Source organism: Rousettus aegyptiacus, unplaced genomic scaffold (genome assembly GCF_014176215.1).
Source record: "Rousettus aegyptiacus isolate mRouAeg1 unplaced genomic scaffold, mRouAeg1.p scaffold_m13_p_6, whole genome shotgun sequence".
Classification (NCBI taxonomy): Eukaryota; Metazoa; Chordata; class Mammalia; order Chiroptera; family Pteropodidae; genus Rousettus; species Rousettus aegyptiacus.
The window spans coordinates 106,369,752-106,384,160 of NW_023416309.1; the positions used below are offsets into that span (position 1 = coordinate 106,369,752).

Consider the following 14,409-nt stretch of genomic DNA (forward strand, 5'->3'; position numbering starts at 1 on the left):
ATCGCTTGGGGCTTGGGAAGGCAGGATGTCAAGGAAACCACTTAAAGAAAATGCACCCTAAACCCTCCAGGCTCGCGCCAGCTATTTTTAAAAATAAGTTTCCAGCGAAAGGCTTGGAAATAAGGCGCGCGAACGGTGACAGCAGGCGGCAGGCAGGAAACCTCAGAGAATGAGAGGCTAAGGGGCCCCGTCGGGGACCAGGTTTCGGTCCTCCAGGGTCCGGGAAAATTGCCCTTCTGCCGGTAAGCGGGCGCAGCTACTTAAAGTAAAACAGAAAGTCGGGCGCAGGAGGCGCGCGCCCAGCCCGTGCAGAGATCACGTGACCACACGCCCGCGCGCACGCGAGCTGGAGCGTGATCCGCCGGCGCGGGGGAGCGGCCGCGGCGTGCGTGCGCGCCCCCGGGAGGCAGCGGGCGCGTGCACGTCCCCCGGGCCACCGCCCCTCCCCGGGCCCGCCCTCCTTCCCTCCCTCCCGGGCCTGGCCGGCCCGCCCTGCCCGCCCTGCGAGTCAGTTCACTCGTTCCCTCCCTCCCCCGGCGCGCTCGGGCCGCCACAGCGCTCCCCGCCTTCGAGCCGCGGTGCCGGAGTCGTCTGCCGCCCGAGGAGGAGGTGGAGGGAGCCGGAGGGGCCCGCCGAGGTGGCGGCGGCGGCGGCGGCAAGATGGCGGACTTCCTGCCGTCGCGGTCCGTGCTGTCCGTGTGCTTCCCCGGCTGCGTGCTGACGAGCGGCGAGGCCGAGCAGCAGCGCAAGTCCAAGGAGATCGACAAATGTCTGTCCCGGGAGAAGACCTACGTGAAGCGGCTCGTGAAGATCCTGCTGCTGGGCGCGGGCGAGAGCGGCAAGTCCACCTTTCTGAAGCAGATGCGGATCATCCACGGGCAGGACTTCGACCAGCGCGCGCGCGAGGAGTTTCGCCCCACCATCTACAGCAACGTGATCAAAGGTGCCGGGCGGGGGTCGGAGCCGGGGGACCGACCGAGGGCCGGGGCCGCGGCCGGGGGCGGCGGCCGGCGCGGGGCCGGGCACCGCCCTCGTTCTCTCTGTCCCTGGCAGAGGACCGGGCCCAACGGGCGGGCGGGCGGGAAGGGGGCGCGCCCCGGGTACCAGCGCTGCCTGCCCCGGGGTGCCCTTGTCCCCGGGCACGCTGGGGCGCCCCGCTTTCCTTCTTGACGCCCGGGCGGCGGCAAGGCAGGTCCCCCACTCCCCACCCCGCCGCTCGCCTTGTCCCCTCCGGGAGGGAAGTGAGGCTAGCCAGGTGCCCCGGGGTGCGGGGTGATCTCTCTTATCTCCTCTCCAGACGAGGCAGGAAGACCCGAGAGCCAGCCCCATCCCTACACCCCACCCATCACCCCGGCGCTGCCTGCCCAGCCTTGCCGCCCTGGGTGGGTGACCCGTGTCACATGGGGTCGGTCCGCTCCCATCTCACTGCTTTCTTACGGCCGCCTCCTGAGCAAGAGAGTTCTGGAACCGTCGCAATAAGGAAACTTTTGCCGGAGACAATGGTCAAGGGCGAAGGGTGATAGCCCCTGGTCCCTTTTGGGCAAGAATATGAAACTTGAGGGTGACATGTTTACTGTTCTGGCATCTGGGAAGAATAGACCCATACAGTTAGTCTAAAAAAATTAGCATCGGTGGTTTTTCTCCCCAGTGTCACGGTCGGGCAGGATGTTTGCCTGTAATCACTATGCAACACGTTCCACTCTCGTTTTTTTGCTTAATAACTGGGGGCGGGAGCAAGCGGCCGGGGTGGGGTGGGGTGCAGAGGGTACCGCCACTTGCTATGATTTAACTTGTGCATCGGAAGAAAGAATCTTTGGCCAAAAAGTAATACGGAACCTGTACAGGTAGTCAGTGAATCAGTGTCAGTTTGGGTCATAGACACTGTTGCTATTTGGAAATGTTTAAAAAGTTAAATTTTGTTCTTAAGTGAAAAATACACAAGACTTTTATTTCTGGGCTCTGAATTAGAGAAGATGGTTTTTCTTTTGTCATTGAACAATAATTAGCACTTACCTTTCTTAGTATCAGATATTTTCTACTTTACGAAAAAAACATTTTTGCAAAATTGAGATACCGAGCCTGATACTTCAGGTACATCCAGATTCTCCTTATTTCACCTGGGTAGCAATTATGTAGGAGTTAGCAACAGATTTCAGGTCTTTTCAAGCAGTGTTTTTTTAAATGTGATTTTGTCATTGTTCCAGAACTATCTAAGCATCCCTTTTCGGGTCAATTTTCTCTCCCAGGACTGAGTTAAGGAAAACTGTTAGGGGGTTGGGGGAAGTTTTGAGGGGGAGTAGTGTCAGCAGAAGAGCACTAGGTCAGGAGCTCACAGACCACAGGGAGCTCTCAGCCCTAGTACCTCTGTAGTTAAGTTGTACAAAACAGTTGTATTTATCCTATTTTAATGTTTAGTACAAAACTAATTAAAGTCTCTATCAAGGCCACAGACTCCACCTTGCCAGCCCTTAATTGAAGGTACCTTTGTATCCTGATGCTGAACATAAGGAATTATGTCAGTGAATTGAGTTGATATGTTAACTGATTATGAGCCAGATAAACACCGGGTTCTTAAATGTGTCCTAAGTGTGACCTACTTTGAGCATTGATTATGAGATGAAGTCAGTAGACACCTACTTTTTTGGGGTTGACATGATCAGAAAATTAACAGCAAAAGTTTTTCAGTTATCCAAATGACTTCTTGATAGTTATGTGACTGTTATGGATTAAAGGTGTAACAGTTTAGTGATAGAAATGTTGTTTTCAACTGATCTCTATGAGTTGAAACGTTTTTATATATTTTTCATATTTGGTCCTCCACCCTTTTAGGGAAACCTAAGCCCATCCTGTGACTTACACTTATTTGAAGCTTGGTATGGTACGGGTTTTTTGAGTTTTGAATGTGTTTCAAGACAACTCGGTGTTGGATTAAATAAGCAGGGAGTTCAGAGACCAAATAGAACACAGCAAGAATGTTTGGTTCTCGGCATTTCGTAAATGTCTTTTGAGGGTCTCAGAAAATGTTGGTTGCCGCCATTTTCTTCAGAGCCTGAACATCAGGCTCTGCAGCATAATTTCTCTTCACTAGTTTTGGTTCTCTTGTGAATACCTTCTACTCTGAAGTTATTTTATAAATTTTTACATAACTGAATAATTTAATTTTTTAAGCTCTTCGAGAAGTTACGGGTGTCTGTTTTGATGTTTTCATTTTTGGAGCGGGTGGACTTGGAGTAGTTAAGAAGTTTAGGAGAATAATACTGGAATAGAATCTGTGACACTAATGACTCCTGTCACTTTTTTTTTTTTCTTTTAACGAAGGTATGAGGGTGCTGGTAGATGCTCGAGAGAAGCTTCATATTCCTTGGGGAGATAACTCAAACCAACTCAACGGAGACAAGATGATGTCATTTGACACCCGGTCCACCCTGGCGGCACAGGGAATGGTGGAAACTCGAGTTTTTTTACAATATCTTCCGGCTATAAGAGCATTGTGGGCAGACAGCGGCATACAGAATGCCTATGACCGGCGTCGAGAATTCCAGCTGGTAAGAGATTTCTTTTAAAATCTTTTAGTTTAATGATATTTATTAATATCTGAGTCTAGCACACCCTTGTCACTGACTTCCACAATATAACGTATCTGTGCGGAACTGTAGCCTTAGAAATTAAGATAGCTATGTAGATGAGCTTTTACTAAGGAAGATAAAAATGAGATAAACCCCATAGATTTGAAGCTATTACATATAATTGGTCATTTTCCTTTTTGAAAATAAGATCGTAATTAGTTTCGTAGGTACTTCTAATTTCGTTCTTTTGAAAGTAATTTCCTCCCAATTACAGCAATAATATTCATTCTTTAAAAAATCGACCTTTTACTCTTGGACTAAGAGTTAATAACTGAACTAGGTTCACATGTGCTATTTAGTCTTTAGAGGTACTCATTTTATGATGCAGGTTAACATAGAGAGAGATTAAAGTCCTGAATGTTTGTCATTGTGCTTTTTATATATTTGCATTCTGTTTTTGCATTTTTTTTAAAGGCTTGTAAGCACATTTAACAAAATGTTCCTTCTTAAGCAACAATAAAAAAAACTGCAGTTATTTTTTGGACCTCTGTTTTCACATGGGAAGCACCTAGAATTTATTATATATTTTTTTCTACTTTGTTTTAAATAAGAGTACCCGTAAAACATTGTAGTTTTTACAAATCTTTGAAGGGAGAGCAGAAGAGAAAGGATTCAATCTAGGTTAAAGATCCAAAGATAATTGAAATAAAATTTTTTTTTAAATCAAGTGCTTTTTAATTTAATTGTGAATGCTTTGATTGTATTCTAGGTTTTATTTGCCAAAGACTGGAAAGATCCCAGGAATGATAGCAATCTAGACTGTATGCAATTTGGAGGTAGTTTAGATCTAAGTGTTCCACTGTAGTATGGTCAAAATAAAGTGACAGTTAAAAATGAAACTGCTTAGAAAGTTGTTTGATGATGTCACTGGCATTAAAACGATCCACATTTTGGAGTGTGGCTACAAAATGAGGTACAGCCAGTAGTCTTTGCTGTTACCGTCTGTACTCAGCAGTCTTGGCTATTAAAAGTTCTAGAAAGGTGTTTGATAGCTTTTTCTAAAACTGATACCTGAATCTTTTCTTTCTCTGAATTATGGCTCTCCTGCACATCATACAGCCTAGTACTTGATTATGTGCTGTTTTGTATAGTTTTCTTCTTTGGTGTACGTATCTTGTCAAGTAATTTGTCTCATAATGAAAGGCAGAGACTTTCTCACGTTACTGTTGTAATTGAGTAGCCGGAAGCATGTGTTGAAAATTATGAATTTAACTTAATAAGTGACCGCTATCCAATGCTCAAACTTACGGTTAATTTTTGTCCTTTGGTCAGTATTATGTTATTTTTGGTAGTCTTGCATAAATTCCTCCACACACCCCTTGTCTCCCTTCACCCTCTCTCCTGTTTTTAAGTGCTATTTATTCTCCTTTCTTCTTAGTTCATTTTCTTTCTTAACAAACCATACTTTCCACTATAAGTGTTCTCAGGATGATATCCTTCCAGGTTAGAGAAGAAGCATTCGTCTGTAACAGCGTACAGTACATAAGGGTGAATGAATAAATGACTGTACTCTAAAGTTCTCTGTAGGAAAGTTCCATACGTCCATTCAGTTGAGGGTGGACTTCATGACCTTCAATTTGGACCTTCATGTCTAAGAACCTCATGTCAAGACTGTCTTGTCATTGTGGAGAAAGCATTCCTAAAGTGTTTACTTACCATTAAGAACAAGTAGGGAAGACCACTCAGGATGAGGACTTTGCATTTTCTTGACTTGAGCCAGCTGATGCTGTGGGAGCAAAGCAGGCGTCACGGGCAGGGAGAGACAAGTTCCAGACATACTTTTTCTTGATACAAAGTAGGGACACAAGAAAAGAGGAACAGGGCAAGATCTAATTTTAAACTCTTGGAAAAAAGGGATTTTTTTCCTGTGTGTGTCCGCAGCATTTTTAATGGCACCTGGCACATATTGTAGGTGCTGAATTATTACATCGAATTAATGACTCTCATACTTTCGGATGTAGTGTGGTACTTGGCGTAGTGGTGGACACTGAGAAGGCACTTGGCTCATTTAAAGTTTTTCTCAAAGTCATCTTCAGTTCCTTCTCTGGTCTGCATACAGCAGATTCCCGAGTCCTGTCTTTTCTACCCCAGCAAAGTCTATTGCTTCCATTTTCTCCTTTCCATTATTGTTCTGGTACCTATTGCTTGTAATTCCAGGTGATCTTGGTCAAATTAGTATGGGGTTGCTCAGAAAACTTGCTCATTTTCCATTGCCTGCAGAACATAGTTCAACTTCTTTATGTGAGTCAGGACTAGCTAGCTGACCTTCGTGTGATTCCAACAATATGTTTCATTTGACCACTGCACGAACTGCGAACTGCGTTACCCCTCAATTCCCACAGACCCCGATGTTCCGCTTACAAGGCTGTCTTCACTGAATCCCTCCGTCAGGGTGTGTCTGTTCATTAGGTCCTACCCCTCACTTAGAACAGTGGTAATCAGGTTTTAGTGAGACAGTGTAGCTCATGGACCCCTTGCATCAGATTCACTGGAATGCTTGTTCAATACAAAACAGAACATTCTGAGACTTCACAGGAGGACCTGATTCAGGAATCTGGGATGGGACGCAGTGATCTGAATTTTTAGCCACAGCCATAGGTGGTTTGGGTGAATTTGTACCTCGGCCACAGTGAGGAACAGTGCCCCAGGGCCGAAGCTTGCTGCAGTCATCCTGGCTGGAACGCCTCTGCCTTCTCTGGCACCTGCCCTCCGTGGTGTGCTTGTGTTCTAACCCTCATCTGCTTGCCTGTGTTCGAATTATTTGCAGTCCCCTTTGGGTCTCCCACCAAAGTAGAACCAAAGTAGAAGCCTCTTTGGTGTGTCTTGCTTGTCTTTTTCTCTCTCACTAGCATGGGGCCTGGCACTTATTTTATTTCCTCATTTTTTAAACATTCTGAATTACAAGATTCTTTTAGAAAAGAATATCCCACATTCAGTTCCTTCCAGGAAATATAGATTATTTCTCTATGCTTCTTAATTTTCCGGGAGATGGGACATCCTTGTATTATAGAATCATAATTTTTTTTGTTTTCTTTAACAATGTATATTCTTGACTCTTTGATAGAAAAAGTAAACATCGGGAGAAATGGGAGGAGTTAGATAAAATTAGCCATTTTTGCTTTAATGATTAAACTTAATGCAAATTGAATTAATTATTAAACTTATTAATGCAAATTGAAAAGCAAGAAAATGGAGACAGTTTTTAAGCCTCACTATGGCTTTTTTGTTTCAGATGAGTGACTGCCTTGTAATCAGTCTTTGGGACAAGGGCTAGAGTAGTGATATCACAGCTTAGGTTTTTAGCAGGCCATTCGTTTGTTAGTAATAACTTTGGTGCAAACATGAAAGTTTTTTTTTCCCCAAGTTCTCAAAGGCAAACATTTCCTTTTCTGGTTAGTTTCAGTATGGCTAAGCTAAATAGCTTACTGTGGAAAAAGAAAAATCTAATATATTAAGGTGCCATTCTAGTTTTTATAAACTAGCACACTGAGCATAAAAATCCCAAAAAGTGGTCTCTTAGTACTAGATTAAATGTTTGTAATGCTCCACTTTGGCTGTACATTCACTATATATAGCCTGTCATTATACTAACGAGACACCCTCTCTTTAGACAAACCTCTTATGTGACAATAGGGAATTTGGTTAAGTTAGATGACTAAAGAAATGGGAGTCTAGGGTTGGCTGGGAAATGTTACAACTGGAGCTCTGTAGCAAAACTAACAAAATGACTTGGAATCACTGCCAATTATAGTTATTTGTACAGAAATATAAGCAAAATTTTATAGAACTAGTTATACAGGGCAGGAAAGTATGACACTGGAAGGAACACTCTAGAGCTTCATAGTTTCTATAAACACTTTAACTTTGTCAGCATTAATACAACTTCCTGTAATGACCAGTCTTTCTTTGTAGTCCCTGAAACCAGAACTGTTTGTTATCGTGGTACCTTCAGCTAGACTTAATTTTTCTTAAGTAGTACAGTTTGTACTTGATGATAATTTTCTCTAAGCCTATGTAACTTATTCATTAAGACAGAGTTCCTTCAGTCTGTATAACAAAGTATTTAATCTCATGCATTGGCTGCTAAAAAAGAGCTGAGTGTTAAGTAAAATAAGAACTTTAGGCTGTGGTAAAATACTTATTTATTTGTACTGCAGCATGGGTTTGAAATACTATAGAGTTAGAGGCATTGGTTTATTCTTTAAGCCTAATTTGAATTTGCTTTAAAAAGTGAATCAATTACTGCTTTTAGTTGTGAACTATTATTATGTTTCTGTTGGAGGATTTGGTTCATTTTCTCTATGAATAAAATCAAAACAGGACTTTGATTTCAAGTTGCTAAACACCTGTTGTTTAACTGATTCTAGGGCTGAGGTGAAATATTTCCGTTTATATAACATCAGGATTATATATAACATTTAAGAGATTGTAGAGGTTTTAACATTCAGGTCTCTATAGATAGCATTTCCTATCGGTGAATTTGATCAGATGTAGGAGTGGTTGCATTTATCCAGACCTCGGGAGCCCAGCGCTGTACTACTGTTGACATCAAAAACAGGGAGGCTGTCTTGCCATGTGCATAATACAACTTCCTGAGATCACATGTACACATATACATGCATACACAAGTATATTCCTTGACATGTTGTGTTTTATTGATGCGTTCATGTTTTTATCTTATTTCGGGGTGGGGGAGTAGAAACTGGTATGTGTGGGCTCTAGGTGCTGAAGGGGGATTGTAAAACTGCTGGTTTCTATATATCCTTTTATTGCTAAACAAAGCTAGTGTGATACAGCAATTTATGTTGCTCTGAAAATGTTTATTAAACAACTAAGGGATGAAGCAAGGAAATCATTTTGTTATGAAAACCAGATATTAGTTTCAGAATTCTTTTTTAGAGAGTGGACCTAACACAGGAGAAAGATTCGTGAGCTTGCTTTTAACAAAAGCATAATGGTCAAAGGACTCCCTAGATTGTTATTCCCCATTGACCTTTCACAAATAGGGAGCAACCCAACTAAGTTGAAGTATCTGGTCATTTTAGCTCCAAACCAGTGCCAGTTTCTTCCTCCAGAAAATTAAAGTCCTGATAATTATATAAATTTTTAATACCTTATGTTTTATCAAAATGCCTTTGTACTTTTCAAAGCTCTATCATAGGCGTCATCACATAATCCTTTAAAAATGAGAGAGAAATAGAATATATGTTATTGTCCCCATTTCACAGGTTAAATTCAAATGCAGCTAGGTTCCTTGATGCTTCAGAAAGCAGAGCTAGTAAATGATGACAGGATAGACCCTGGAACCCAGACCAACTCCTGGTCCCCACTAAGCCATTTTGCAAGAACTAAAATATATCCATGGAGCATTTTTTTCCTTTCATTTCCAGCCTCTTTTGACCAACAGCCATACACCGAAATATTACCACTCTCCTTAAAGATCTACCACATTATTATTTTAAATACATGTAAAGTTGTATTCAGAATACATAGTATAGCATTGATATTCACATTCTTTTTATATTCTCAACTTTCGTAATATCCTTGTGCCATTCCCTTTTTATTTAATTAACTTAGATTATAGTTATGATATAAATAATCTTAAAAGACATTTTGTGGTAAACTTACTAACTTAGAGTGGTACAGTTCATCCTAACCACCATTCATCAAGGTAAAGGCTGTTTGAGTCTTCCTTGAAAACCAAATGTACTACTAGTGATCCTCAATTGATGTTCCACCAATGAACATGGTTTTTATTTATTTTTATTTTATTGTGGACATGGTTTTTAATGTACCCTGAAAAATAAAAGTGTAATGACAGCCAGTTACCTGAAAGGAAGCCATATATTGATGTAGGAAAGTGTCATTTGGAAATGGGCACATACCTGGCCTGCAGTTGCTCTCGGTTTGGAGAAGGGGATAGCAGAACATTTTATTCCGTTACTTCTGTGAGCTGCTTTGCAGTGTTTCTCGTGTGATTGTCACAGGTTTCCTACTACTTAGGAGCATTCCAGAGTGCAGTTTGTTGCAAATTTTTGTTCCAGTTAGAAATTACCTACTTTGTTAAGTGTATATATTTCTGGAAATTAACAGTGATTTTTATTTCTTTGTTTGAAAGAACTTCATTTTTTCTAGCTACATAATACAATTCACTTTTGTCTATATGGTGATTTTTTTTTTTTTTTTTTGCAGGATGTCTTTTTTTCAAGAGAATTTGTTTCATCCATATTAGCAGAGCATTATTAGACTAGACTGATATGGATCAAGGAAATAGTTTTGTTTTGAGAACTGACTTCGTTGGTCTTTGCTAAAGTTACCAATCTGCTACAGTGATAGCAGTTGTTTTATATTAATCTTTCAAATTTAATATCTCTTCTGGCAAATCAGATTTAAAAAATTTTCAATCCGTGCAGTTGGTGCACTTTTCGTCCCCAACTACTCTATGATAGATGCAAAAACTTGAGTAGAATTACTCTTCGTCGATTTATTTTGATTTTTGATCTCAGTCACAAGAGCCGTGTGCTTGGTTTTGCTATGTGAAACTTAGTGTCTTCCAAACAAATTAGACATTCAAATTTGTTGATCGACTTTACATATTGTAAAACATATTTACAAATGCTTTTATTATGATCTTAAATTTGATATGGTTTTCTAAAGTAGAACTAAACGGGCAGACAGAATTTGTGTCCTGGCCGTGCCACTCACTGGGTGAACTTGAGCAAATCCCTCGGTGTCTCTGAATTTCTGTTTCTCAGCTATAAGGTGAGGACGATTGGGGGACCTAGTATTGTATGGATTACATGAGATAACATGTGAAGTTTTTGGCACAGTACCTGACACGTATTAATCATATTATTAATTAACATTATTTAGCCATAAGTGCATAAACCATAAGCATAAAATAAGGTACCATAAGCTTTGATTTGATTAACTCTCTAAACTTGATTACTTATATAAAAAATTCTGAATTCTAGATAGCACAGAATGTGATTTACATTCTCATTAGACCATATGTTGCCTCTAATAAAGCATATCCAAGAGATTTGAGATTTCCATATTACGTCGGTTCTTGTTGCATTCTCACGTCACTTTGCTTGATTTTCAGTTTGAGGTGTAGGTGAAATTAGACGAGTCCTTATCTTCCTGCTGGAGGTGTGGTGAGATACCGTTGGCATGTGTGCAGGTGCTCTGCCGCTCCCGCTGAATGTGCTGCTTTTCTTCTCCTCTCCCTCCTCCCCTGTCATGACCTTCCACCTGCACACAGGTATATTCTTTCCTTTTCTGCCATTTCCTGTCCCGTGGTGGGCAGAGGCTTTGCGAGTATTCGGGTTAAAGAGGGTTTCTTTTTCCAGGGTAAAAATTTTTTTATATTTATAAAATGCAGAATGCTTTTTTAAGATTTCATGTTACTTTTTAAGAGATTTTATAACTTTTGACCATTTTGGTTAAAAAAAACCAAGTCTAACAGAATTCTTATTTTTTCTCATGGAGCAAATTAGCAAATTTCACATTTACTCCCCTAAAGAAAAAATATTTTATTGATTTTGGCATTTAAAAACAATGTTAGCCAACAAACAAAACTTTTAAAAATCCCCATCCCCGAAAAATAGTATAACAGTTTCTTTGGGTTCTTTGAACTGGAGCAGCTATGTTTAGCCTGTTAATAGGACATTTCTCTTTTAACTCTTCTAGAAAGATTAAAGAAAAAGAGCTGGAATAATGAATAATTGGGGCAAAAGACTTTCACTTTCCTCTTCAATATTCTGGTTATTTTCCTATTCCCTGGGTAGGCTTTTTTAAAATTGTTTTTCTGTCAAATAGGACAATCTGCCTCAATAGAAGTTGTATAGAGGATTTGTCATCTTATAGCATCATGCATTTTTCATTTCGGTTTCATGGTGTGAAGTGCAGTTGTATCCATTTATTGATAATTTAAAGAAAAGAAAAATTCCTGGGAGCTATTAGCAATGAGCAACTGCACTGGGTTTTCCAAGTTGCTAGGGAGACTCCCAACTCTGCTACACGAGGCCCAGTAAGTGAGAAGATATATGCGATTATACTTTAGACAAATTGATTTTCAAATGTAAGATGGTCTCTAAATTCATTTTTATTGATTTTTAAAAAACTAATACGTAATCGAATGCTGTGTATTCACAAAGCTGCAAATACCGTTTATTACAGTTGAAATGGTAAAAAAAAAAAAAAAAAGTAACATGATTTAGTCTATGGAGTTAAAATGTTACAGTACAAACAATTTGCTATTTTTAACTTATTAACTTGCCACATTTACAATAGAACTCTCTTTATTAGCTACAGCTTCAAAAATGAGAGGGATTAAGTGAGGAGCAGATGTGAAAGGCAAGGAGGCAAGGAGGCCTTGGCTCGCAAATCTCAGGGGCAAATCTCAGGACGTCTCTTATTCTTTCACAGGTCAGGTAATGGTTAACTGGCAGCTTTCTGCAGCCATTCGGTAACATGGTACTGTTAATGAGCCAGGCACTTTTTCTCAGGCTGGGTATTTGCTGGTGAACCAAATGAAAGTAATCTCTGTTCCCCTCTATCTGAGATGCTAGTTGGAGGAATTTATATTAAATAGGCAAATAATCCCACAGGTGATAAATGCTCTGAAGAAAAAGAAAAGGAAGCAATGATAGAACAAGAGGATGGTCTGAGGCAGTGGACATTTAAGACCCTGTGGGTAAGAAAGGCTCAGCCAGGCAAGGAGAGGGAAGAGTTTGATATGAAGGAGGACCGTGTGTGCAGGGCCTGAGGTGGGGAAAGCTTGCTGGAGTGTGGGAATTGGTGGGAAGTGAGGAGAGAAGACGGTAAATATTTGTCGAGAATCTTTGCACTGTTCTGGCTGCTGAGCAGTTCCAGAGTTAGGTGGTAGCCATAGCGACATAGAGAAGACTGGATTCAAGTATTAGGGTATGCTTTAGAGAGAATCACTGGGATTCTAATAGATCGGATATGAGAGGAGGGAGCGAGGCATATGTTAAGTGACTCGGGTTTCTGGTTTTAACAATCAGATGGATGATGGTGCTTTTTAATGTAATGAATAGACTGCAAGAAAAGAATTTGAGAGGTAAGATTACGGCTTTAATGCATATTAAGGCTTTAAGAGATATTAGATTGAGATCTATGTGAGACATACGTGTGGAATCAAGTAGAAGGTCAAAAGCACGAGTCTGAAATCCAGAATGGAGCTTTCAGCTAGAGTAGAGAGTTAAGAGTCATTTGTATTCAGGTGATATTTAAAGTCTCTAGAATGCATGCAGTTACTCAGGAAAGGGATATAAAATGAGATTAGGGCTCAAGGTAGAGTTTTGAGGAACCGTCAACCTTTTGAGAATGTTCAGAGGAGGAGATGCCAGCAGAAATGGCCAGAAAGGTAGGAGAAATTCCAGAACAGTTAATGCTGTGGAAGCTAAGAAAGTGTTTCAATGAAGAAGAACATGGCTAACAGTGCCACATGCCACTGAGAGGTTTTGTAAAGACTACCACGTGCGTTATTTTGGCAAGAGGGAGGTTATTGCTGACGGTGGCACGTGACGTGGTGAGGGAGAAGCCAGGCTGGAGGGCTGGGAGAGGGAAGAGAGGTGAGGAAGTAGAGGAGTTCTGCTTGAAATTAAGCTGACTGTCCTCATTTCCTTTCTGCAGTACTTTCAACCACCTGGCTTAGTAAGTTGGGTTTTTTAAAGCTCAAGAGAGGACATTGTGCTTATCTTAAGCAATTTCTTTGAATCTCACTCTCAGAAGAAGAGTTAATATCATTAATCCATTAGGCCAGGCAAACACAGACTTTCACACTTTGTATTTGATTGTTTTACTTATGACCATTTCTTGTTTAGTGAGGGCAATAGCTTGATTAGTTAAACACATGGCACTCATTCATTCCTTTGTTCCTTCTGCAAACATGTATTGAATACCTGTCCCATACTGTATCTGGGGACCGAAGAACTGCCTGTGTGGCTGTCTTAATGGAGGCTCTCGATCTAGTGGGAACAGAGTCAACCCAACAGTGGTTGCAAATGGTCATGATAAATGCTTCAGTATACTGCATTCATTGCTTTTCCGGCAAGAACACGCAGAATCATTAAGTGTTTACTAACCTGGAAAAGACCGAAGAGAGCATGTAGTCCAGTTAACTTCATTTTGTACATAAAACAGGTCCATGGAAGTTCAGGTTACAGCTTGTTTTGGTGAGAGCCGTGATTCAGACTCAGGGCTGCAGGACTCCGTAGTCCATGTCTGATGTTCACTGTCAGCCATGCTTTCCTGCATTCCTTAGTGACACAGTTAACCAAACAGCGACTTGGAAATAGGAACTGATATAACTATAAATTTTGAGCTTCTCACCTTCGTTAGTATTTAGAAACACTCCCAGGTTGCCTTGCTTTGCCATCTTGACATGATGGCTTAGTGGATGGGGAGGGGAATATAAGCCGGTCGTGGAGCATCTGTGCTAATGAGAGAGGCTGGGATGATGGATTGAACACTAACCTGGAAATAAAGTGATCTGGGTTTTCCTCTCACATGCTATGTAATTCCTTTATTAATGTTGATAGTGTTAATTGATATTGATCATTGTGTAATGTTTGAGTTGTGGGGATTTCAGGATATGTTGTAACACATTATAGAGCAGGACTTTTCATTTGGTGTTCATCACACGACTTCTGGGTATTGTGAAGTGCTCTTCAGGCCCCTCTATTTAGATAGCAGGGGAATTGAAACTGTATTTGGGAAGTATGACCTGGTGTTGGAAAACTATTTTTTTTTTCTT

At 41.0% G+C, this 14,409-nt stretch overlaps 1 protein-coding gene across 1 annotated transcript in view; it reads left to right on the top strand.

The window, feature by feature from the left end:
• The first annotated feature begins 499 nt into the window (after positions 1-499).
• Positions 500-14,409, top strand: part of GNA13 (G protein subunit alpha 13) — a 34,587-nt gene continuing 20,677 nt past the window's right edge. Inside the window, exons 1-2 of the mRNA XM_016143676.2 lie at positions 500-943; positions 3,319-3,545. Coding sequence (XP_015999162.1) covers positions 661-943; positions 3,319-3,545 — 510 coding nt within the window. The 5' untranslated portion in view covers positions 500-660. The remainder of the gene's footprint in view (positions 944-3,318; positions 3,546-14,409) is intronic.